The sequence below is a fragment of the Chroicocephalus ridibundus genome, chromosome 20 (genome assembly GCF_963924245.1).
Source record: "Chroicocephalus ridibundus chromosome 20, bChrRid1.1, whole genome shotgun sequence".
Lineage (NCBI taxonomy): Eukaryota > Metazoa > Chordata > Aves > Charadriiformes > Laridae > Chroicocephalus > Chroicocephalus ridibundus.
Window position 1 is genome coordinate 6,994,776 of NC_086303.1, and position 25,007 is coordinate 7,019,782.

Here is a 25,007-nt window from a genome sequence, read left to right on the forward strand (position 1 = left end):
CCCTCTGCACAGACGCACACCAGCGCCCGAAGGATTGTTAGAGTCCTCCGTACACCTAAGCAGCCACCGCCCCGTCCATGGAGAGGGGAGCTCCGCAGTTGAGAAGGGGAATAAGGGCGCTGCTGCCTCCCAGGGGATTTGGAGGAGGGGGAGCAGACCCCAGAGGTCCGGCCGCAGGGAGCCGTGGTTTCGCAGCTCAGGGAGCCCTGGCACGGGCTGCTCTCCCGCTCACCGCCCGCCTTCGTGGGGCAGCTCCCTGGGCAGGTCCTGCCCGCTCCAGACGGGTCTGGCACAGGAGACAGCCTGGAGCAGCCACGCTGGATGCTTGGAAAAGGAGGCGGCTGAAGAAAGCATGGCCTGGCCCTGCAGTGAGGTGTGCCAGCCCCCCAGCGCCGCTCTGCGGAGGGTCGGTGTCCCAAGACTGAAGGGGGACTTGGAGCAGGGGACCACGCTGTGCAGGACACCAGCAACCAGATCCCTCGCGGGAGCGGCGTGTGGGTGTGAGGGGCTCCGCCACCCCCTGCCCATCCAAACCACACGTGAGAAACCGCATTTCGTCCCTCCCCGCGGGGCCAAGCAGCCCCGGCCACCGGCCCGGCCGATGCCCCGTGCGAGGCCGCCTGCGGGCTTTGTCATAACCTGTTATCTGATCTGGAGCTCCCTGGCCTCTCCTCGCAGGCGGACAGTCCTTCAAACCCATTCAGGGACTATGAGTCACTGAAGAAGCACTTAAAATCCATCCTGGATGATAAGGTTAGCGCTGTGTGCGGTGCTTTTCCTGCCCTAGTTTGGACTTACGCTTGGACTCTCCATGCTTCCGCGCTTATTCCACCTTCTCTTTCTCCTTCCAAATTCCCCGCCACGCCGAGCTGCAACACTGCGAGCTTTTCAGCAGAGATTCATCGGGACTCGGTGACCAGACGGGGGCTGCTACAGGGAGCCTGAAGCCAGGAAAGATGAGGTCTGTGCTGTTCACCGCAGGCCTGGGGAGGCTCGGCGTTACCTACTTCCAAGGGCAGAACAAAAAACGTGGGCATTTTGATGACAAAAGCTGCTGCGATGCTGCCACCAGCCCAGGGGCAGCTCCTCCACTCACCCCAGGACCTGGCAGGAGGCTCCGGGGCGGCTCGGTCCCGGAGCTGGCAGCAGAACGGGCTTACAACGTAAAAGAAAAGGCAACTCACGTCCGCTGAGCGGGCACTGGCCGTGCCCGGTGAACTGGCCGCAGTGCGCTCGGGGATGCGGTCCCAGGCTCGGCGTGCGGGTGCTGCGCAGCCCCAGGTCCACACGCCGGCGGGTCTCTCACCAAGCAAAGGTGAGCCCCCCGTCCGAGAGCCCCGCAGCAGCCAGCGCCGAGCACGGGGTCACGGAGGCACCAGTAAATCCTCATCACTGCCGGGCACCCGTCCGAACTGCATCCGCCGCTCCGCAGCATCCCCCTCGCTATCGGCTGCGTAGGATAAGAAATTTGCCTTACATTAGCGAAATGATTATTCTTAATACTTAGACACCGATCATATTCCCGAGGAAAAGGAAACATAAATCCTTCCCTGCACTGACAGCGACAACCCACATCCCTAGACAGGAGGGAACTAATTAAGCCTGGTCTTTCCAGCCAAAGCCCAGCCAGCGTGTTTGTACAAGCTTTGTGGTCAAAGTATCTGCAGGATTTGGCCCTATTTTCCCATTTTTATTAATCACAGGAAAAATTCTCCATTTAGAAACAATGCCTGAGATATACCTGATAGGGTTTTCTTTTTCCCCTTGGCCACTTACCACTTGGCAACAGAGATGAAGTTCTGTCTTTGCAAAACATTTTGAAACCTGTTTCTGTTCCAATTCAGAATCACCCACCCCAAAGCTTTCCCGGTTATCTGTAAAAGAAAACCCAGAGAAATGGATGGCTTGCCATGCTTCAACTGATAAACTCTAAATATATTATTTTAACTGTAATTTTGTTTTGCATTATAAAGTAGAATGAAAATGTTAACAACCACAGAACAAAAAGTCATTGGAAATGGAAAAGGTTGTTTTGAAAACGAAGAAACGGAACATTTTTGTGCCCTGGGGAGCACCTTCCCTTTCCCCCAAAACTTGACAGAGTTTCACAAAACATTTCAAGTTTGATGTGCTGCGGTTTGGGGGGAGCCGACCTGGGGAGGGCCAGGGAAAACTCCAGGAGCAAAGAAAACCGCTGGAAACCCAGACAAGGGGCACCAGTGCCGCAGCGGTACCGGTCTCTCCCGCCGGGCTCCGGTGCTCCCAGTGCTCCCGGCTTGGCTTTGGTGCTTCTGAGCCCTGTTTCGGCCACTCCAGCGGTGTCCGGAGGAGACGGAGGTGTCCCCGCAGCGAGGGATCGTGGCCACTCCAGGGACGTGGGACAAGCACCCGATGCTGCTCCGCTCCCGCAAAAACCCACCTCAAAGCTCTGCCTGGCTATAAATAAAGCAGCCGCTGACCTCGGAGATGAATCGGTGGGCCGGTGTCTCTGCGTGATGTCACCCCGTGTTTTTCCACAGGCCTGTCAAATTTCAGCCTCGTCTGATCTGCCGATGACAGCCGGGGCTCGCGCCTGCCAGACAGCACCAGCACAGCCGCGGCAGAGGAGGGAGAAGCCGAGAGCGGAGGCCGGCAGGATTTATGGCGGTTTCTCCCCGGCGTGCTCTGCTGCGCACACAATACACAGATGCCTCTGGAGGATGACGGAAACCGTGGCTGCTTGGCACGGCACGGGTATTTTTAGGTGTTATTGCACCATTTCTGGCCTTCGGTGACTTTTATGACTAACGCAGCTGGATTTGCAGCAATCAATCCCAACCTGGCTGCTCGTGCAGACCGAGCAGCGTTTCGCCGGCCGAGAGGAGCCTGTCGGGCCGGCAGGTGGGACGGGAGGGATGGAGCCAGGGCCAAACCGATGCTGGATGGGTCCCGCGATGGGAAATCGGCTCTTCCCAGGGCACTGCACCTGGCAAAGGCCTCCGGGAAGGTACAAAATCTCCTGGGGGGAAACCATCTGACACCAGGCAGGGTTTTAATTTCACTATTCAGCCTTTTCCCCTGCTTGCAGCTGGACCCGCTGCCTCATCGCCTTCCCACACGTACCGGGCAGGAGCTGCCCACCAGCGGACACGCGCGGGAGGGGACACTGTCCCCACCTTGTCGGTGCCCAGGCACCAATGGAGGCCAAAGGGTTACCAACACCACGTGGCTGCAAAGGCGGGCGCTGCATGTCCACACAGCAATCTTCAATTAATCTGAGAAGGAACAAAGCAATTAACAGGGGAACCAGGGGACAGACCGACAAAGCATATGCCGTCGCGCTGCTCAGAGGGCTGGCTCCTGCCTGTTTGTTTGGCTCCTGTTTCTATGGTGGTGGAGGCTGTTACGAAGGGTCAATTCATCGTTCTGGTTATGTGTAGCTATCTAAACTGTATTCTTAGCATCTCAGACCTCGGCGAGACAGCCAGGGGCTAACCGGGCACTGCTCAGCCGTTGGGAGTTGTCCTTCTTTTGGGGGATAAACGACCTTTCTTTCATAACCAAGTACTGAAGTCATCAGGGCTCAGCGCACCCAAGGCAGCGGCTCAGCACTGACCACACCGTCTCCTTTACTGCCTCCAGCGAGCACTTGGCTCTTGTGGCCATTGTGTCTCCGTGCCACCCCCAGCCAGGAACCCCTTACCTGACCCAGCCAGCCTGGGACTGCTTCTCCCCGGGCATCCTCCTTGGCACGAGCTGCTGACGCGGGGGCCCAGGGCCGGCTCCGGCGGCAGTGGAGCCCCCAGCACAGAGCAGGACACCCTGCCGTGAGCAGGGCTCTCGCCTGGGGCTCCGCTGGCGCCGCTGTGCTGGGCAGTGACGATGTCCAGCACCGTGTCCCCGCGGCGCCCTAGCCCTGCCGTGCTGTGGCCAGAGGAGAGGAGCATGGCGGAGGCTGTGCCCCTCTGTGGTCACTTCTGCACAAGGTCAGGAGCCTGGTTGGGCCTCACTATCCATCCCAAAGTAAGTTCCCAACAAATATGTTTGTAATGGGGCTTTGTTGCCTCAGAAAATAGGTTTCCCATGAGGTCAGCAGGCCTGGCACCGAGGGTTATCCCGGGACAGTGATTTTTCCCCTTGGGGTTCCAGGTGGCTGCGCTTATGCAAGGCCCCAAGTTATTCCTGGGGCTGCCACATGAAAGGTTAGCTTCCTCGCTGTGCCCAGCACGGGCATTTTGGAGGTGCAGCAATCCCTCTGCACTCTCGACACGCTCCTGGCGCAGCCCCAGCACCTGTGCCTGCGCAGCCAATGCAGGAATCCAGCACGGCGGGGGGGCAGCTGGGGAGGGAGCGACCTCCCCACTCGCAGCGCCGGAGCGAGCCCTGCACACGGGGCAGAGCACCCTCACCCACGGGGTGATGGCAGGGGCAGGCAGGACCGCACCGCTTTCACCTCCGTGGGGAGATGGGGAGAGTTCTGCAGAGCTGGCGCGGCTCTGGTGCACGTCCCCGGCTGGCAAACCCTGCCCGATGGTGCTCGGAGCACGCTGCGGGCTGGATGTCACCTACGGGGCAGCTCTTCGGGACAGGGAATGCCACAGAGCGTCCTCGCCTGCGCATTTCCTTACCCTGCTTTTCCTCCCCACCAACCGTGCACTGTCCCTCTGCCCCCCACCGCAGCTCCATGCCGTGCCAGGCGTGACAGTGACAGCGGGCCCTGCAGCCGCTGCCCGGCGTGAGCAGCCGCCACCTTCAGCTCCCGGAGCGAGTCTCCAGAGTGACTGACCTGCTAAGAAAATAGAGAGCTCGTTCCTTTGAAGTTAATGAATCGTGAAAGCCTTTGAAAGCAGAGCCTTGTTTATTTACCCACCGCAGCTCATGTGGACGAAGCACCCAGACACCCTGAGCGCTGCTCATTTGAATGAAAGATCAAATGTGAGTCTCTGCCCGGCCCAGCCGCCTCTGGAGGAGCGAGGGCTGCCCCGGCCTCCCGCGCCGCCGAGTGCAGGCAGGGATGGGAGAGCCTGACGCAAACCCAGGGAAGCCCAGGGAACAGTCCCTGAGCTGCCACTCGGGTCTCGTGGAGGACGACATCAGAAGAAGCAACCGGGTTGACAGAGGAATTCAGCACGCTGGGTGCAAAGCTCTGTGAAACACGGCCCAACCACGCCACCGCAACGCCCAAATTCAGCTGCGACCCTCCCTGCAGACACCCATCGCCCTCCCAGGGCTGGCACCACTGCCTGCACCCCTGCCTGCCCCGCTGCCTGCACCCCTGCCTGCCCCGCTGCCTCATGCCCTCATCCCGCAGCCAGTTGCAGCCCAACCCAGAAGTCTCCTGCCCAGCACCACGTCACAGCCGAGATGAACATGGCACTTATCACCTCCTCCCCTCCCTTTCCCATCAGAGCAGGATACAGAGAACTATCTGAGAACAACCCAGTAACGGAGAAAAGCCCATGAAACGGCAACAGCAGCGACCTCAGCACACCATCCGCTATGATGGGTCTTCTAAACAAACGCACAGCCTTCCACACGAGTCTATAAATATCTGCCTTTTCGGTGCAATCGCTTTATGAATAAGCTGTAATGCAATATTCCATCTGGGCGCTCAGACAAAAGGACTGCACCCTACCAGGACCTTTCTGTCACTGCAGTTTGCCACAGTATAATTAGATTATAACCAAGTGTGAGTTTCCAGTCCCCATGTCTTTCGGGCTGGGGCAGTGGCTCTCTGATCTGCAACAACAGGAATGGGAAGGAAGGAGCAGAATGAGCTGAGCTGGGCCGAGGGGAGGGGGTGGCTGAGGGCACCCGCCACCATGCGAAAAGCACTTTGGTGGATAATGAGGTTTACAATCCCAGAAAATAATCAGGCCTATTGGGAAGCGGCAGCAATGAGAAGTTGCCCATTGCAGCCTAATGCCTGCTCACCTCCAGGGTGTGGAAGGAGCAGCCAGTCAGGAACCCCAAGGGGAAGAGGGAGCTCCCACGTAGGTTGGTCCTCACCAGCCAGCAGTTTCAGGGCGCTGAAGGAAGGAGCTCAGAGCCAAGGGCAGCTCTCAGTCCACCAGCTCTCCCTGTCCCGCCGCCACGGGCAGCAGAGGTGGGAGAGCAAACGGGCACGAGGGGCTGCGGCTGCTGCTGGGACACCGGCCGTCCCGCGGGAGGAAGGCGGTGGCCCTCGCTGGGGACATCGCCGCCCCAGGGAGTGCGTGTCCTAAAACACCGACCGTGTCCCTCCACTCCCCGCGCAGCTGCGGGGTCCGCACGGCCCCCGCCGCCCGCCCGGCTCCCCGCCAGCCGGCAGCGCTGCCCGCTCCTGCCCGCACCGGGCGCTGCGGGGGGCGGCGGACCCGCGGGAGGCCGGCGAGGGGGGTGCGGGCGGACCCCCGGCGGGGCGCGGAGCCCCGCGGCCGTTTCCCACCCTGCAGTGACACCTGGCGGGGGCCAGCGCGGGAGGAGCCGGCGGCGGCCCCAGCCCCGAGCATCCCGCTGCGCCCCTTCCCCGGGCGGAGCCCGACGGGGCGGCCGCGGCCGGCGGCTCCGCGCCGCGTCCCCGCGGGTGCGGGCGCGGCGGTGGGAGCGGCGGCGGGGGCAGCCCCGGCGGCGGTGGGCAGGGGCCCGGAGGGGGCTGTCCGACCTGCCCTCGGGGAGGTGGGGGTCGGTCCGGCCGGAGCGGCGGCTCCGCGCCTCTGACTCTGCCCAATGAGAGCCCGCAGCACGGCGGGCGCTGTCAATATTTGGCCACGGCCCCCGCGCTCCCATCCCCAGAGCGTCCTCGCCCTCCGCGCAAGGACCTCCATGGCCCGGCCCGGCCCCGCCGCCCGCCCCGCGCCGCTCGGGGGGCGCCGGCCCCGCTGAGCGCCCCGGCCCGGGACCCCGCGGGGAGCCCCGCCGCCCGGCCCGGCCCTGCCCCGCCGCCCCCCGCGCGGCAGCATGCGCCTGGGAGTGGGGGCCCAGCCGGGGCTCGCTCAGCAGCGCGGAGCCGGCAGCCGCGCCGCGGGGCCGTGACGGGCAGTGCCCCCGAGGGGAGCGCGGGCAGGACCCCCCTCCCCGGTCATTTCTCCGTCTGGACCCCGCCCCGGAGAGATATGCTCAGCCCAAACCGCCTGGAAGCGTCTCCTGGGATTGCCTTGGCCCCCGGGCGTGCGGAGTGCGGAGCCTTCCCTCGGACGGCGGGCGCGGCCCCGCGGCTTTGCCTGTCGCTCGTCCTCCTCCTGCTCGCCCTGACGCCCCGCGCCGACTCCTCGTGGTGGTGAGTCCCCGCGACGGGCCCGACGGGCCCCGCGCTGCCGCCGGCGGGACGGGGATGGGGACGGGGATGGGGACGGGGATGGAGCCCGGCCGGGGCTGGGGCAGCGCGGCGGGAGCGCAGCGAGCTCCGCCGAGCCGGGGCCGGAGTCCCGCGCCCGACGTGCGGCCGCGGGAGCCGGCGGGGAGCGGCCGGGGCTCCCCGGCTCCCCCCGGTCCCGGCTGGGAGCCCCGCGGCAGGACGGGCTCGGGGCTCCCCCGGCTCCACCTGCGCCGCGGCGGCCCCGGCTCCCGGGGAAGCGCGGCCGGAGCGGCGGAGGGGGAGCCGCCCGCGCCCCTAGCCCGCCGCGGGGCCGGTGGCGGGGGTTTCCCCGGGGCACTGCCACCGCCGTGCTCCAACCCCGGGCACCCCGCGCCCCGAAAGCGCCGTCGCCGCTCGTTTCCCCTGGGCCGGGACTTGCCGCGGGGACCCCCCGAGTCCCGCCGCATCTGCCGGGGAGCCCAGCCCCGCACGCCGCGACCCCCCAGAGCCACCCCGCCCCGGGCGGGGAGCAGGATCGGCCCCTCGGTGCGGTTTAGACCTGGGAACGGCGGCGGCAGCGAGCAGCTCCCCCGATCCACCCTCTGCAATCCGGAGATCGCGCCGAGCTCCCGGGTCCCAGCGGGCTGCCGTCTTACCGCACGCACTTGCGTTACCGCTTCTCACAAACTGGCAAGTTGCTGCTCTCCCTCATTTGGGTAAGATGAGGCTCTGTAACAGACAGAAATGATGCCATAGAAAATAACAGCTTTCTAGAAATTAATTTCCTCCTGTCCCGATTCCTGTAACAATAAAAATTCACGTACGCAGAATGTCAGTAATTAGGAACACAGGGAATGTGAAGTTTTCTAAGCAACGCTGTGCTGTTTCAGTAGTTCAGTAACAGCGGAGAAAAAAATAGTTTGCTGCAGAAAAGTTCTCAGTGTCCTCCACCCTATAAAAGTCCTCTCTAACCTTGTGGAAAACACTGTTTTCCACGCCAAGCTCATCATCGTTAGCACATTGCAGTGGATGAGGCAGAACTTAATCAAATTCAACCCATCTGCCACCAAAAGAGGCTGATGGTTTCTGGAATTCCTCAACTACTGTGGAGCACGTTGCAAGGGCCTGGGAGCACTTAATAGTCCTGCCGATAACACAAGTATTCCTAGTGTTTGGGAGCACGTCTGGGCGTGTGGCTATCGTGGCCAGGCTGGCAGCCCTGGGAGAGCCATCCCAGGAGGAGGAAGGCGAGCAGGAAAGCTGTGGGCTGGGAGGGAGCGGGGAACCTGGGGGGACGCGCCGCTCAAGCAGCGGGTTGCAACCAGGCGCAAAAGGTGGATCGCGTGAGGAGCAAATTCTTCCAGAGCAGCACAGGCTTCAGGGGCACATACGATGCAAACCAGCAATAGCAATGCTGTTCCCGGCCATGCCCGGAGGAGATCTCCTGCAGCCTGATCAGCCCACGGGGAACTGAAATCACTGAGTGAGAAAATGAGTCACCGTCGGCAAGTATCAGGTCGATGCAGGCGCTGGCCTGGCTGCCAGCCCCCAGCTCTGCCCCCACCCACCAGGGCAGGCGAAGACAGGACGGCATCTGTGCGGAAGGTGATGCTGCCGATATGCTAAAAGCTGAGGAAGGAAGAAAGAGTCTTAGGGGCAGTGGAGAAGTTGGATTACCTCATTATCCAGGAGGCAAGAGAAGGGAAGGCTTATTAGAGATGAGGAGTGGGTGCGTGGGGTAAAATACCTGGAAAAAGACCAAATACTGACCAGTAACAGCATCATCTGGCCAGAGCTGGGCAGTTCTGGTAACGCCTTTGGACGCTGGCTGAAGAGTGAAAATTCCTTCTTTAGGAAGGGTATAAAACCCACCTATTTTCGTTGCTGCTGTACCCCGCTTCTCCCCACCATGACTCTACTGCGGTGTCTGTCCTAATTCCCGATGCCCGTCTCTTCCCGACAGCGGGAGGAAAACCAGCCACATTTGCAGCCTCAGTAGCTGTGGCTTATTTGGAGGGAGCTGGATTTAGCTCCCGCAGCAGTTTGTGTTCTCGGCTCGCAGCCCGACTCCCCGGCTGGAGGCAGCTCGCTCGAGGGGGAGCGGGGGCAGCCCTGGGGGGGCCGGGGCAGGAGCCCAGCCTGGGGGGGCCAGGGCCGGGCAGCTCCCCCATGCAGCCCGGTGGCTCCTCGGCCGAGGTGCGGCCGCACACAATGCCTTTGAACAGTTTCGGTAAGCAGAAATGGTCCGAGGGACCATAAGTACATGACATTTGAAACAAACAAAAAAAAAATTAGAAACCAAATATGTTAAACTCACATTTTCACGTTTTCTCACATTTTCGATCGCACTCCCTCTTCCGTAGACCAGAACATTCCTTAGAAAAGCCTTCATTGAAGCGAGCGCTCTTCTGCTGGACGTGTCAGTTCTGATAAAATAGAATGTTTAGATGAAATTGTGTTTTACTGAAAATGGTTTCAGCCAGCTGTGGTTTGGGAAAAAGTTATTCAGTGATTTACATAGGTCTCCAAGCACATCTTTAGCACTACTGATATTACAGTAAATACATTTGGTGGTGCATCATCGTTCCTTATTTTTATTATTATTGCCAAATTCTTCTAGGGATTCACACACAATAAACTTGTGGAAATAGAGGAAATGCTTCTCATTTTCAGAGTTGACTTTTAAAGTAGATTAATAGTGAGAAGTGGGTCAGTTCTGATCACAGTTACATGCAAAGAAAATATCAACCAAATGTTTCTTCTAAACAACTGCAGATTATTAATTTGCAGTGACGTCAGGCACGGCCCGTGCTGCCTCACAAAACCACCAGGAATTGGTGAACTTTGGGGCTTGAAAAAGTGCCCGTGGGTGCGTGTGCTCGGAGCACGCAGCGGGTTTGGGTGGGCAGTGGGGACAGGCTGGCGCTGGCCCCGGGCTCGCGCTGGCCCCGGGGGCTGGCGCGGCTGTGGCTGGCGCCGCTGGCCGGGCTCCGAGGCCACCGTGGCCAACCACGGGGCGGCCCTGGCTGCGGGGAGCAGCATCCACGCAGAAACACTCCCAAACTATAACGTGTTACTTAGCAACAAAATACCAGCTGAAACACAGACGGAAATTAGGAAGGAATGCACCGGGAAAATCCCTAAATCCCATTTACACTTGGGCGCGCTGGGGCAGGAGCGGGGCATCGCCCGGGGCCGGCGGCTCTCCCCGGTGCCCGCGGGGCAGGGCTGTGCCCCCAGAGCACGGACAGCCCCGAAAGCGGCCTCCGAAATTCCTTCTGCAAGATTTGGAAGATTAGACAAATGTTGCTTATAAACATAAACTGTGCAATAAACAAACTTGGCGTAAATAACTAAGTAGAGTTTACTCGCCATTGAGAGCCCCGCTAGCTGCTCTGGTGTGGAAAGCCATTTTAAATTGGAGGTTTGGTTAAAGAAAAATGTACACAAAGCCGGATGCACACACGCCCCTGCACCCCACCCTCACACATACCCGCTCGCCTGCGAGCCCACATGAACCCCCCCAACCCCGAGGCGCACCAAATCCTCGTTAGCTAACTTGTTTATTGCTAACCACAGCCCTTGGAAACTACAAATATTTAATTTCATCTGGCATTGGAACAGATGGGAGGCATCAGGCTCCCAAAGAGATAAAACAAATCTGTGGAAGGAAGACTAGCATGAGCTTGGGGGCGGGTTGGGGAGCGCGCGGGAGCGTGGTGGCCACATGAGGCTCCTCAACGCCTGGGTGGGTTTCGGGGGCTCTTGGGGAGCCGCTGTGCCCTGGGGCATGATGCCCGGTGAGGACTCTTGGGGATGCTCCATCTAGAGTATCCCTAAGATACTCAGCTCGGCCAGGGAGGGGGTGTGTGTCCATGGGCAGGGAGAACGCCCCGAGGCGTGAAGGAGCAGTGCCCATCGCGCTCTCCTGCTCCAGCAACCCCGGGAGCTGGCATCAAGCCCTTCCCGAGGGCTCGGCAGGGCCACCCCCGTTGCAGGTGGAGAAGGGGTCGTTCCCCCCATGGCGGGTGGAAGGAGCAGCGCTCCCGCCGCCGTCCCTCCCCGGGGCTGGCCGTGGCACCGGTGCGGGGCCCTGGCGCAGGTGCAGCGGGTGGGCACGGAGAGCGATGGAAAAATCCATCACGCGTACGCGTGGATGCAGGAGAGTGGGGCTCGTTTAAACAGGCATCCCACGGAGGTGTGTGGGAGGGGAAATAGCATCAATAGGAATGTTTGAAATTAAGCCAAGGGAAAGACAGCTGCGTGGAGGAGCTCCACCGCCCTGCAACCCTTTGGGGCGCGCGGGGGGGTCGCTGCCTCCCCTCCGTGCCAGCCCCAGCAGGACAGACCCCCAGCGCCCTGGGGGGGCTTTACTAGCAGAGGGTCTGGCAGCTCCGAGGGCCGCGTGTCCGTAGCTGCCAATGCCATCCTGCGCTGCGGACGAACCGTTCCCTCCTCGGCGCCCGCCCCCGCTGCAGAGCAGCCCCCCCGTCGCAGGCGAGGTAGCGGGGGGACCCACCGCCTCGAAGGGGAGCCGACGTGCGGCGCTGGGCGCGTCTGCGGGGGCTCGCAGCGGCTGGCCGCTCGCTGTTGCGGAGCACTTTGCATGGCAATAAAAGCAGGAGGTCAGCGACCGGGAAGTCTTTATCCTGAGGCGCTCCACAGCCCCGGCCGTCCAGGCAGCCGCCCTTTGAAAAATAAGTTTTAAAGTAACGTCAGAGTGATGGAGAATGAACCCTGTGGCCTTTGCAGCAGCCCTGGTGTTCGCGGTTGGGGTGTATTGAACAGATGGGTTCTCTCAGTCACTCTGCGCCATTATAATAATCCTAATTGCATTTCTTAGTTCATTTTTCATTAGGGTCACTTTCACCTATAGGAAATCTTTCTTACAAAGAAACGCAGAAGAAAAAGTCCTTTTGCTCTTCCAAACTCATTAGCTTTTACGATGACCGGTACCGATTTCCGCAGTGCCTGCAGCCCACCGCGAGGAGACCCGGGCCAGGTCCTGCGGAAAGACGCAGCGTCTGCTCCGCGCAGCTCGCACCCAGCACGCAAGATGCCACGGACCAGGGAAGAATCATCCGTCCCATGTTACCCCCAGAGGCTGTCTTACCTCCTGCCGCTGAGATTTTGGGAGGAAAAAAAAAAAAAGATACTTAAGGATAAAGCATGTTTTTGCTGAGCAATTTGTACTGTGTTCATACATCACCGACAATGCCGCCAAGGAATAGCTTTCACTCGGCGCTGAGCGAGATTTTGGCCGTTATTGTAGAAGGTGCCGGAACCCTTTTCTCCCTGTGCTTTTCTGACCTCCCGCCCTCGCCCCTCCCCGGCTCTGCAGCATCCGGAGCACGCTCACCCCATAGATGTTCTGCACACACCGTATCTCACCTTCACGCCGCAGCAGGCACAACAGGCCTCCGTGTCCAGGTCACGCTCCGTACAAGATGCCAAGAGCAAACCCTCCCACGTCAGCCGAGGGGACGGGCGCTCATTTGGGTCCAGCTCCCCGGGACTGCATAGTCCAGACATTTCAGTCCTTCCCGCAGGGACCGCAACCCACCAACGGCACACGGGGGCAGGAGACCACAGAGAGGGGACGCTGACAAGGAACCCGGGGCACACAGCTGGAGAAAGGGCGACACACAAGAAGCAGAAAGATTGCGGTGCAGAAAATGAAAAATATGTCCCTCGAATGGCACTGGTAGTGGCTCAGCATTATGATATTAAAAATTATTCAAGTGAGACTAACACTCTCAACATACAGAGTAGTGGCTCTAAGTGAGGAAATTAGGACCATTAATCATTCCAAGGCGTTAACAATTCCAGCAGACCAGGATGGCCCCGTTCCTAGTGGGGCTTAATAAAATACTCAGGGTTTATAATAATAAAATAATATCTCAAATGTCTATAGCACCTTGCAACCCGAAGTGCTTTGCAGTTGGCTATAAATCGTCTGCCCAGAGCCAGGCAGAGCAGAGGAAGGAAAGCGCCGCATCCTTGGGAAGTATGCAAAGAACTCGAGGAGGTGAAATGCTGCCAGGTGCCTTGGAATTTGCTCTTTATCAGGCACAGGGGCAGGGATGTTGGATTTGATCCTATCTGAACGCGGTGTCTCCGATAGCTGCCTAGGGTTTTCCAGCCTCCCACCAAAATACAGATTTCGTGTCGGCTCAACGGGAAGGGAACAGAAGCCAAGATGGTTTGGCGCCCAGGTTGGTCTCTCAGGACGATGGAAGTGGTTATGAGAGCAATGGGGAGGGGAACGGCTCTTCCCAGGGGAAGGACTCCAGCAGCCTCAGATAGCGCAGAGGAGCCGGAGCGCGCTCACCCTCGGCACCAGCGCTCTGGGAGCGGCCGCGAGGCTCTGCAGGGCGAGACGGCGGCCGCGGGACGGGCTGCGCCAGAGGCCGAGCATCTCCCACCCGAGGAGACGGGACCGGGGCTCCGGCAGCTGCGTAATGTGCTCGGGAACAACACCTCGGTGCTTTTCTTGCTTGCTTTTTTTATTTTGTTTGGTTGTTGTTTTAAACGTGGTCTGGGCGAGTTCAGAGCGCCCGAGCGCTGCTCTGCACATCACAGGCAGCGTGAGGCTGCTGCGTCTCTACTGCCAGGAAAAAGGGGAGCCCGGCAGCGGCCCCCGGGAGCAGCTGGGGTGGCTGGGGCTGCGGGGGTTTAAGCTGCCCGGACTGTGGTAACCGCGTTGAGAGCCCCCTGTGCTTGGTGGGGAGAGGCGGCATCACCAAAGGCAGATTCTCCAGCTGAGAACCTGTTAGATGGGATGTCAGAGCCGAGCCTGCCGCCTGTGCCGGCACCCGGCTTCGGGGCGGAGGAGCAGCTCTTGGTGATTTCAAGCCATCGAGCTGTCGGAGTTCGTGGTGCCATGTCCCTTCCCCTGGGACATCCCCGCCGTGCTTCTGTTCTGCCCGGCTCTGCCGCCGAACAGGGCATTACAGACAGTTGACAAAGTGGTTTGGGGATCCTCGGGAAGAGAGAAGCCACAGGAAGGAGACCTGTTAACCTGCCGTCGGTTGTCAGCCACAAAAAACGATAACCAGTGGCAGTGGGGACGCGGGGACGCCTCGTGCCTCGGCTCTGGGCACCCAGGGCTTCCCGCGTCACCGCAGCTGCTTGCAGGGACATCCTTCTCCCAGTGTGTAATTAACCTACGACAGTCATCTGAGATAAGCTCAGCCTGCATTAATCTAATTTAAAATTGTGCCTTTAATGGTATTGGCGCAACCACAATCGCCCCGCAGTGGGAACTTGCAACACTTCAGCAGCTGTTTTAATTCTAAAGCAGAGCCCAGAAATTTCAAATTATGAGATTTGCCTGAGAATGGCAATTCCAAAAATTTCCCTTTTGAAATCAAGTAATGCTCAAATAGTTTTTCCAATGCCATATAAAAAAGGGTAAAATGAAATACCGGGTACAGCAGCGTGTCTAGTATAAATTGCATTAGAAACTTAATGACGGCACTAACATATTTCTCAGCAACACCTTGGTGTTACAGAAAAGCAACAAACAAGCAAATTCCAATTCCACTTAATTTTACCCATTCCCATTAAATCCTTTCTTCAAAACCTCATTTTCCAAGAGATGTTTTCCACCCGGTATCTCCTAGCGAGTCTCTAAATGTGGCACGACCCCGGCTAAGCCTCCCCTGCTCCGGGATCTCTGCGGGGCGGGATGCAGCCGTGGCAGCCGCTCTGCAGGGCCAGAGCATCCCTGCGGTGCGGGGCAGCCGTGGCCAGAGCAGCCCACCCTGACACGCCGGGAGAGGCCGGCACCGTGCACCGAGACCAGCCCTGGGCTGGCACCAGGAGGAAACAGAGCTTTCCCCGGCCACTGCAACACCCGCAGCCCCGCCATGGCTGGTATTTCCCTCCGACGCTCGCCCCAGCCACGCGCAAAGCAAGGGCTCGCCGCAGTGACACGAGGAGCAGGGCTTTGCCTCTGCCGGGCTGACTTACCGATCCCCGCAGCAATCCCGTCTCGCCGGTGGCTGGTGACGGCCGGAGCTGGGCGCACGCAGGGGCTTCGCTGCCGATGCCTCTCCGGGACTGGAGACCTGCCCCCAAAAAAACTGCTGGGTCAGTAGAGTCTTAGCAATTACATGAAATTACTGCCAACAGCTCTGAGCTACAAAAAAAACCCCGAACCTGGAGGTGCCCCTGGTCTGCATGGCAGAGGGCTGGTTATTTATAGTGACAGGGAAACTGAGTGCCCCTCAGCAGCATCCTCCTGCCGGGGTCTCTAGAGCTGTGGTTCCCTCTGACCGCTGGTTCGGCAGAGTCCCCCAAAGCCCCGTAAAGGCAGCCTGGGCTCCTGGCATCTGGAGAAACCCCTCGGCAGCTGCACAGCCCGTCCGCTCGCCTGGCCGGGCTCTCGCTGGCACCTTCGGGCAGGCTGCCGGAGACATCTCCTTCCCCGGCAGCAGCAGTTCCCGTCTGCCTGGCGCTAAGGTGCCCCGGGCTCTGGCCATGCCCCGATCTCCCACTGCTGCACCGGGGGCTTCTCCTGAGCCTTGAGCTCTTCCCTGTCAAAGATTCCAGCAACCAGGAAGCTGCATGGACTGTGTCGGGGCCAAAAGCACAGTTTGCTGATCCAGAAAGAGATTCCAGCACAGTGAAGACTGAGAAGGAGCGAGGCGTACTGGGATCTGATCCTTGGGACAAGTCACAGCAAATCCCAGGAACTCGCTGCCCACACGGGGAGATCCCCCCCCTAACCCGCAGGGAGCTGCGCCCGCGGGGGGAGAGCGGCCGCGGGCAGGAAAGCCCTGACTTTCACCAGAGCGGTCTGAGCCGAGGGCAGAGACATGACATGGGCCATGGCTCAGCGGGAGCAGCCCCAGGAGTCTGCGAGTCCGTCGGGATGCCGGGCAGGCTCTCGTGGGAAGCGCGGGAGCGGGACACATGCGGCACGGAGGGAAGCCTTGGATGGGGGCTCACACAAAATGCATGCTGCCAAGTAAATAGATGCGTCTGCCTCCGATTTGCTTGTTTATCTTAGAAGCAATTTAGGTTTCTCCTTGTTTACAAGAGTCGAAGTCAGCAGGCTCTTAGGACAAGAACAAGCACTGGGAGCCAACACGTGACAGTTGTCTCCTGTTCCCTCGCTGCTCCCGGGCTGTTGGGAAGGGGCTTCAGCTGCGCCGGTGGATGCGTCTGTGCAGGAGATTGAGTGGCAGAGAGGAGGAGGGCGCGTGGGAACCTGGAGCGTTTCACCTCCTTTACCTCCGAAAGCACTTGCCTTTGTAACACGCAGTCTCCGGCTGCCGCTGGGCAGTTGCCGCTCGCAGGGGAAGGCGGAGGTCCGGTGCGTGGTGGCACAGCGTTTCCCGCAGCACTGCAGCTCACTCCCGCCTCCTGGCAGCTGAACTCCAGGAGCAAAGGGGGAGCGCAGCGGGCTCGTGCCGGCACGCTGGTGTGCAAGGAGCAAATGCTGCAGCATCACGCAGCCAAAGGCCGTCGGAGGGACCGGCGCCAGCCCCTCCGCCTGAGCTGGGCAAACAGCGTGGCCCTTCGCAGCAGGGCGATGCGAGGGCTCTGCAGACACTATGCGAGGACCTCACAGGAGGCAGCCTCCCCTGGAACCCCATTTGACAGGGCGGGGGATCGTTATCCCCACATGCACTTAATTACCAACTCCCTTCCTCTCTCCCAGCTCTCCTCGCTGCAGGCTGCTCCTGCCTCGCTCCTCCTGGCCACGCAGAAGTCCGGGCCGGAGCAGCCTCCGGCTTCGGGAGCAGTTCCCTCTCACAGGCTTTTCTGAACTCCAGGCTTGGGGTTGTTTTCTTCTGCTGTAAAAATGCAGATTCCCCAAGAGTACAGCATTTCACAGAAGTTTGCCACTTCCAGCACAACTTCATTTTTTAAAAATGCAGTTCTGATAAAGCAGCTGGGGGCTTCTCAGAACATCCATTGTCTTTCCTGTTTCAGTGTTTTTAAAATGTCAGCTTTTTAGAAATAAAATCGGAAGGGATGCTTTCATCAATCCAAAACAAATGTTTGGGTTTTTTCCCCTCCCAAAATTCTGCTTGGCAGAATTTTCTGATGTTCCTCGTCTTGCTCCATTTCAGAGTAACTGAACCCAACTGGAGCATTTCTCACGAAATGGAAGATCTCGGTCCCGCCGAGATAACCACAGCCCTTCCAAGACCTATGAGGAATTTTCCCTCTTGTTGTGCCGCTTTCCAACGCCACAGCAATCGCGGGGTGGGTTTCAGTACCTCATCTCGGGTGCAGGGCTGTCGGTACCGCAGCAAACGCGCTGCTTGTGCGCGGCCAGGAGCGGGGGGAGACACGGGCACCGACCGCGGCGGGGCTCCGGGACGCTGCACGCGAGGTGCTCCTCGGGGTCCCTGCCCTGCGCCCTGCCCTCCTTCCGCCTCCTCCTGCTGAGAGCGTTTGCTCTGATCCGGGTGTTTGGCGGGAGAATTAACGAGAAGTAATTAGCTGGCACTGTGAAAAAGGGAGTGCCTGGTGTTTGTCTGTCTGGAGGGTTTCCCTTGATCGCAGTCTCCCCAGGGATGGTGTCGGTGCTGTATCTGCCGTCCCTTGTCCTGGGGTCCCTCCACAGCCCGCCCTGCCCCCAGCCCGCTGCCGGGGACAAAGGCCAGTGCCAGGGCTCGGCAGCGCAGGGGGCAGACAGGGGATGGGGTCCCCGAAAGGCCCCCCGTGAGGCGGCCCATCAAAGAACATTTTACCTTTCGCAGCTTTCCCAGCGTCTCTCTCCTCCAGTGAAGAGGAGCTTTGGCTGCTGCTGCCTCCGTCCTGCCACACCGCTGCCTCCGGGACACCTTGTCCCAGCTCTCGGCAGCACAGGCAGGGACACGGCAGCCGTCCCTGTCCTGGCTGGGACTGGGCAGGGTGGCCAGAGTGAATTCAGGGCCAGGGGACCTGGCCACGCTGCCCCACGGAATCTCTGCATCCGCGCTCAAGCCCACTGGCCTGTGCCAGCCCCCGCCTGGTGGGATGCTCCTCGTCCCGCTCACCGCGGGAAGGAACCGGCCACTCTCGCGGCCCAGCACGAGCGAGGCAATTAAACGCCCGCCATCGGCATTGCTCGATGAGCTCCTGTTGGCTTTTCTTTCCTAAACGGCTCCTGCCATCGCCCTTGTCCCCCTGCTACCAGATGAAAGGCTGACGAGCAAGCCTGCGAAAATAATGCTCACGGGCCCTTGGTGCTGGGGCTTGCAAAGCCATGGGGAGCTGGGTTTATTGTCCTCAGCTCCAGCCTGAGATGACCTTGTGCTTCTGCCAGTGTTTAAACAAAATATTTTAAAAGAGGGAACAGATCCCACTGCTTTCTGTGCTCACAGGGCTTTCCTACGCCCGCAAGCTCTCTCTGGGGCTGATAGAAGCGATAGAACATCGCCAGAGAGAGGCAATGAAATATTGCCCAAGCTTATTGCTTTTTATTATTATTAAAGGGAGGTTCTTACTTCCAGTCTGGGGGGGCTGAAAAATTTGAATCCCACCCAAACCTCATCCCTTCTAGCCAGAATCGCAGCTCTGTGGCAAACACCATCCTCCGGCACAAGCAGCCGCTGCCTGCCCGGGGCTGACCGGGATGGAAAATTCCACGTTGCGGCCATTGCCCGGGCTGGTGCGAGGCTGCAGGGCGCGGGACAGAGCTCGGGGTCCCTCCCCCGTGTCTGTGGAGGGCTGCCCGTGGGGCTCAGCCAGGCTCTACCAGACTGTTGTTTGTGCATTGGCTTTCTGCTTCAAGCTCCCGCCCTCCCCTGCAGGGAGGGGAGTGGGATGCAGGCAGGATACGGGATGCAGGCAGGATACGGGATGCAGGCGGGATGCAGGCATGGTACAGGCAGGACAGGAGACACAGGGTAGTTCTCCTGGATACCCAGCTTCAGGGCACGATTGTGAACGTTCACCAGTGCAAGAGATGCACAGAGGGGATGAGATGGCCGGGGAGAAGGTAACAGTGTGAACAGGGACTGCAGCGACCAGAGGTGAAGGCGGCTCCTCTTTCTCCCCCAGCCGAGCATCGCACGGAGCCTGTGCCCGGGACCGTTGTCCCCGCAGTGTGCCCCAGCCGGGGCGCGGGCAGGAGGCATCGCAGAGCCAGCGCCGGCTGTGCTGGTCTCAGCTGGGCTCCATCCTGCTGCGCTCAGCAGGGCGGGCTGGGGTGGAGGGAAGAGGGTGGGAGGCTTTGCACATCAGTGAGTCCCTCCGCTGCCACCCCAGGGGCTCACAGGGAGCCCAGGGGCGCGGGTCCCGTGGTGTGCAGCCCCCACAGCTGCTGCCTCCGGGGGGGAGATGGGCTCCGCAGCCCCGCTGCTCCCTGCCCCAGCGCTGCACGCACGGGGCAGAACTTCCCCCACCCCGGCTGGGGGTTATTTTGTTAAACACAAAGACCGAAGCCCAGCGGCTGTGATGGCTCAGCAGTGCCCTGTCCCTGCGTCCTGCCTGACTGAACCACAGCCAGTGGCACGTCCCACGGCTCCCCCGGTCCCCTGCGCCGAGGGGATGCTGCAAGGAGGGCACTCGCTGCAGGGGAACGCCGTCGGCAGAGCTCAGAGCGGCTGTGAAGAGGGAAAAGTGGGCTTCAATGTGAGACCCCCCGCAGGGTGAGGGCCTGGGGAGGCAGAGCCCACACTGTCCCCCTCCGCGGGCAGCAGATGGGGTCCCCACCTGGTTCCCAGTAACGCATCACCGCTCTCTCTCGCAGGTACATCGGGGCGCTGGGCGCGAGGGTGATCTGCGATAACATCCCCGGGCTGGTGAACAAGCAGCGGCAGCTGTGCCAGCGATACCCCGACATCATGCAGTCAGTCGGGGAGGGAGCCAAGGAGTGGATCCGGGAGTGCCAGCACCAATTCCGGCACCACCGCTGGAACTGCAGCACCCTGGACCGGGACCACACTGTCTTTGGCCGGGTCATGCTGCGAAGTAGGTTCTGCCCCATCCCCTTCCCGCTGCCACGTGCCTTGTCTCCCCGGGAGAGTCTCTCCTCTCGCCGTGCTGCCATGCCCGGTGGCTTGGATTACTCCCTGAGGAGAGCTTTGCCTTTCCCTGTAAATTAATCAAGCAGTAATGGGAGCAGAGCACCGCGTTTGAAATAACTGCACCAGATGAGATGGAGCAGGGGGAGCACAGGGGGAGAAGGGGGAAGGAGGAGACACCTCCGGAGAACAGGCTCGTATGTAAACAGTAATGGGATATATAAATATTTGGAGAGCGGGGTTGGCCGGGACTCAGCAGTTCACGTGGGAACTGGCTGTTCCCTTGCATGGCGAGGGAGGCGAGGCAGCGCCGCCACGCCAGTCCTGGCTGCGGGCTCCAAGGTGGAGGAGGACCACGGCTGTGGGGCAGCCGCCAGCCCCGCACACCCGGGAGGGACCTTCCCGCACCAGGTGAGGGAGGGATACAGCGAAAGCAGGGACATGCCCGAGGAGCAAAGAGGAAGGGCGCCATGGGGACAGGGACAGGGGCAGTTCCAGAGCAGGAGCAGCATCGTGGGCTCCGGCAGCCAGCGGACGCCGGGAGCACATCCAGCCCCGCAGCCTCCAAATCAAAGGCGGCTGGGAAGAGCCTTTCCACTGGCCAGGAGCAGCTCATATGGAGGACACGTGGGCGCCCGCGGAGGCAGGCGGGGAGCGGGGGGCTCCCGGCTGGCGGGGGGATGGGGCTGCTGCCCGGCGGGGTGGGCGAGCGCAGAGCCTGCACCCCAGACCCCGGGAGGAGCTGGCTGGAGGGAAGGGGGCTGGAAGTGCTGGGACGCAACACTGGCCCTGCCATGCTGCAGCCTGCCCCGTCGCAGGCTCTCCATCCCCGCCACGGCACCTTTATCCCACCCGCATCCTCTCCTGGCAAAGGATGGGGAATGATGAAAGCTCCTCGCCACAGCCCCATCCTGCGAGGCCCAAAGAGAGCTCTGCTCCCTTTGAAGTTGCTTTCAAAGGCTCTCAAAAATGAAGACGAACATGGTTTTGATTTGCAGCGTCTTTTACAGCATTATAAAAACAGCTGCGAACTCGAACCAGAGACATAAAATAGCAGGCGGCACGCTGTGCCGCGTGGGGAAAGCCAAGCTCAGCCAAAGCCGTGGCCAGCTCCTGCACTCGGCATCGCCCCGCAGGGAGGTGGCCCCAGCCGAAGGGCAGTGGCCAGTCCAGCCAGCTCAGCACCAACGGGCACCCGCGGGGCCCCGCGCCGTGGGTCAGCGAGGGGAGCAGTCGGGCAGCCCTGAGAGCAGCGCGACACCCCGAGCTGCTGAGCCCTGAGGCTCGGCACAAAATTCCCCTTAGTCTGAAAGGCGCCAGGGACGCCGAGGCTGGGCTCGGCAGCCGGCAGAGGTGACTGGGCTCGGTTTACCCACGTGCAGGACAATCTGCCCCCCAGCCACAAAGGTGCCACCGCACCGTGCCCCGCTCCCGGGCGGGCAGTGGGCGCCTGGCCCAGCCCGGCACACTCACTCCCCATCCCCGTTTCTCTCCCCGCGGCAGGCAGCAGGGAGGCCGCCTTCGTCTACGCCATCTCCTCGGCCGGCGTGGTGTACGCCATCACGCGGGCCTGCAGCCAGGGGGACCTGAAGGCCTGCAGCTGCGACCCGCTCAAGAGGGGCCGCTCCAAGGACGAGCGCGGGGAGTTCGACTGGGGCGGCTGCAGCGACAACATCAACTACGGGATCCGCTTTGCCAAAGCCTTCGTGGACGCCAAGGAGAAGAAAGTGAAGGACGCCCGGGCGCTGATGAACCTGCACAACAACCGCTGCGGGAGGATGGTGAGTGCAGCCCCGAGCCCCGTGCGCGGCCGGCCCACTGCGACCCCCGGCAGGGGAAGGGGCGGCGGGCGCAGATCGGGCCGTGGGCTGGGACCTGGGTGGCCGCGGGGGGCAGGTCCTGCTGCAGACGAGGGCAGGAGCCTGCCCTGCCGTCCCGGTGTCCCCCTGCACGCTCTGCCCGGGGAGCAGCCCCATGGGGATGGCAGGACCCCGCTTACCCGTGCCCCCAGCACCTGTCCTCGGTCACCGTGGGAACGCGTCCTCCGCAGGCAGCAGCCCCGTCCCGCGCAGGCGAGGGCTGATGAAGCTGCCCCGGGGACAAGCAGAGCCAGGCGCGATGTCCGATGCCCAAGGTGGCCGTCGGTCCTCACGGCATCCCTCTTCCCACAGGCTGTGAAGCGTTTCCTGAAGCTGGAGTGCAAATGCCACGGCGTCAGCGGCTCCTGCACACTAAGGACTTGTTGGCTGGCAATGTCAGATTTTCGAAAAACGGGGGATTACCTAAGGAAGAAATACAACGGCGCCATCCAGGTGACGATGAACCAGGATGGCACTGGCTTCACGGTGGCCAACAAGAACTTCAGGAAGCCCACAAAAACAGATCTGGTGTATTTTGAGAACTCACCCGATTACTGTGTGATGGACAAGTCGGCAGGTAAAAACCACAGCTCCACTCGCTGCCCAAAAGCGGCTCTGGCTCCCCTCCTGGCTGTCCAGCAGGTCCCGGCCAGCCCAGCCTGGCAGCGCTGCTCCCAACGAACCCCAGTCCCCGGTGGGGGGGGTCACGCCACGGGGGGGTCTCCCAGCCCCTCAGCGGGTGTCAGTGCTCGCCGGGGCACTGGGTCTCTACAGCCCCTCATGCCTGTGCAGACAGGACTGGGTTTGCCCCAAACCCCCAGGCTTTACACCAAAATCCAAACCCACCAGGCCTCGTGTAGTGACCGTGCTCTGGGCAGCAGCGGGTGCGGGCTCCAGCAGCGGGGATGGGGCCATGCAGAGGGTCCCCAAAGCTGTGTCCATGGCCAGGCTCGCTGCAGCCCTTGCCCTTACCAAAGGGAGCCCAGGCTCCGCAACCAGCCCAGCCTTCGGCTGCTGGCACTACGCTGTGGCACAAACAAGGAGGTTCCACCGCCGCCAAGGCAGTGGTGTCCGAGGTCTCCATGGCAGATCCCCGTCTTAGTGGGCGGGGGGTGGAGGAAGCGTTTGACCAAGCTGGAGAAGGAGCCCCCTGAACCCGCTCTCACTTCCCTCTCCAGGCTCCCTGGGCACGGCCGGCCGCGTGTGCAACAAGATGTCGCGCGGGACGGACGGCTGCGAGGTGATGTGCTGCGGGCGGGGGTACGACACCACCCGCGTCACTCGCGTCACCAAGTGCGAGTGCAAGTTCCACTGGTGCTGCGCTGTGCGCTGCAAGGAGTGCGAGGACACTGTGGACGTGCACACGTGTAAAGCACCGAAACGGGCCGAGTGGCTGGACCAGACCTGAGGAGACGGGAGCGCGGAGGCGGGAATCCACTGCCACCCCCTCTTGCAATTTGTTAAAAGACTGTGCCCTGCGGGCCATGACATTCTGGGAGCTGTAGTTCAACTGCATGGCTTTTATTTAATTAATTCTGCAAAGCACTAAAGAAAGGACTACATTTCCCAGGAGGTACCGTGGACCCTTCTATTTGCTCAGCAAAACTAATCCCCACCCAGGAGGAGTCCATGTCCTTGCTTAAACTGTGAAACTGCCGTTGCCCCTTGTTCTCTTTGCGAAGGGACGGTGCAACCGATACGGACCTGGGGACCGATGCTCGGGAGGCGACGGCTGAGGAACCCTGCACCTCCCCAGAGAATTCACCTTGCAGTAAAGTTTCGCTGGCAAACAACCCCACTAGTTCAGAATAACCCACTCTAGCAGAAAGCATCCTTGCTTTTGCTTTTTTGCAAGGCCAGAGGCAGGGTGCTGCGCATCCCTAAGGCAGTTCCTGATCCCCACGTTTCCCCAGAGCGGCCGCAGCCGCATCGCCGGTGCCGCAGGGCGAGAGCAGCCTCTGCACGAGGCTTCTCCCCATCTGCCCAGGCACGGCGACGCGCGGAGCTGGGAATCGGACCTGAAAGCCGAGCGACCGCACAAAGACAGGGGCCACCCCAGGATGCTGGCAGACAGAGGGCTGGAGAAAGCAAACAGAATCTGTGAACTTACTGGTAGGTTCTGAAGTCAACGGATACAACAGCGTCTCTGTAAAACCCACTCGTATGTTGTGTATACTGCTTATTATTTTAAGTCAAAATTCATTATAAACCTATATCAGAAAATTATGTTCTTTGCTTCTTGAATTCCTACACACCCTGGTGGGCACTTCTCCAGCGCGGGAATCAGCCCACCGCATTTCTGCCACCTGCGGGAGGTCTTCCAGTCCCTGACGGGGGCTTGGGAGAGGGATGGGGACACCCTGTGCAGCAGGGCCTGTAGCAATAGGAAAAGGCATAATGGTTTTAAACTAAAAGAGGGAAGATTTAGACTAGACAAAAGGAAGAAATGTTTTACGCTGAGCGTGGTGAGGCAGTGGCCCAGGTTGCCCAGAGAAGTGGGGGATGCCCCATCCCTGGAAACATTCCAGGGCGTTGGACTAGATGGACTTTAAAGGTCCCTTCCCACCCAAACCATTCCATGATTCTGTGCTTACCTGCAGCTCCCGCGGTCCCAAAGCGCAGCCCTCCCTGTCCCGGGAACCGGCTGGTTTCCCACAGAACGCATCATGGATCCAGCGTGCAAAGCCCCGGGGGAATCCTTCAGCAGCAGCAGGATGCCCCAGGACATCTGGTGCCACAGCACTGGGTCGGGCAGGAGATGCTGGGTTAGGTTTCACATCCTTCCCGTAAAAAAAAGCCAAACAAACCAAACACCCCAAACTTAAACTATGAACTAAGGCTGAAGCTGCTGCGGGGAGGGGCCGGGCTGCAGAGCTGCCCGCAGGTAGGTGACAGAGATCAGCCCCTCTCGTCTCTAGAATT

The 25,007-nt window shown here is 60.5% G+C and overlaps 2 protein-coding genes across 2 annotated transcripts; one reads left to right on the plus strand and one right to left on the minus strand.

Moving 5' to 3' along the window:
* Positions 1-333: 333 nt before the first annotated feature.
* LOC134525736 (uncharacterized) lies at positions 334-3,926 on the minus strand. The gene is made up of 5 exons (XM_063356867.1): positions 3,744-3,926; positions 2,460-2,667; positions 1,777-1,874; positions 1,185-1,450; positions 334-1,003 (listed from the first exon to the last, which is right to left on the minus strand). Exons 1-5 carry the CDS (start codon positions 3,924-3,926, stop codon positions 1,000-1,002), a joined length of 759 nt encoding a protein of 252 aa, XP_063212937.1. The 3' UTR covers positions 334-999.
* Positions 3,927-6,578: 2,652 nt separating this feature from the next.
* Positions 6,579-24,400, plus strand: WNT2B (Wnt family member 2B). Its single transcript, XM_063356412.1, has 5 exons — positions 6,579-7,237; positions 19,953-20,173; positions 21,730-22,007; positions 22,398-22,662; positions 23,264-24,400. The coding sequence occupies exons 1-5, from the start codon at positions 7,074-7,076 to the stop codon at positions 23,491-23,493; spliced, it is 1,158 nt and encodes a 385-aa protein (XP_063212482.1). The 5' UTR covers positions 6,579-7,073; the 3' UTR covers positions 23,494-24,400.
* Positions 24,401-25,007: the final 607 nt, after the last annotated feature.

Excerpts from the sequence above, each read along its gene's own strand:
- WNT2B (XM_063356412.1), top strand. The coding sequence starts at position 7,074 with ATGCTCAGCCCAAACCGCCTGGAAGCGTCTCCTGGGATTGCCTTGGCC. Across the intron at positions 20,174-21,729 it reads TGGCCGGGTCATGCTGCGAA|GCAGCAGGGAGGCCGCCTTC; the intron begins GTAGGTTCTGCC and ends TCCCCGCGGCAG. Across the intron at positions 22,663-23,263 it reads TGTGATGGACAAGTCGGCAG|GCTCCCTGGGCACGGCCGGC; the intron begins GTAAAAACCACA and ends TTCCCTCTCCAG.
- LOC134525736 (XM_063356867.1), bottom strand. The coding sequence starts at position 3,926 with ATGCTCCTCTCCTCTGGCCACAGCACGGCAGGGCTAGGGCGCCGCGGG. Across the intron at positions 1,875-2,459 it reads CCCACCGATTCATCTCCGAG|ATAACCGGGAAAGCTTTGGG; the intron begins GTCAGCGGCTGC and ends TTTCTTTTACAG. Across the intron at positions 1,451-1,776 it reads TTCATCTCTGTTGCCAAGTG|CCGATAGCGAGGGGGATGCT; the intron begins GTAAGTGGCCAA and ends TATCCTACGCAG.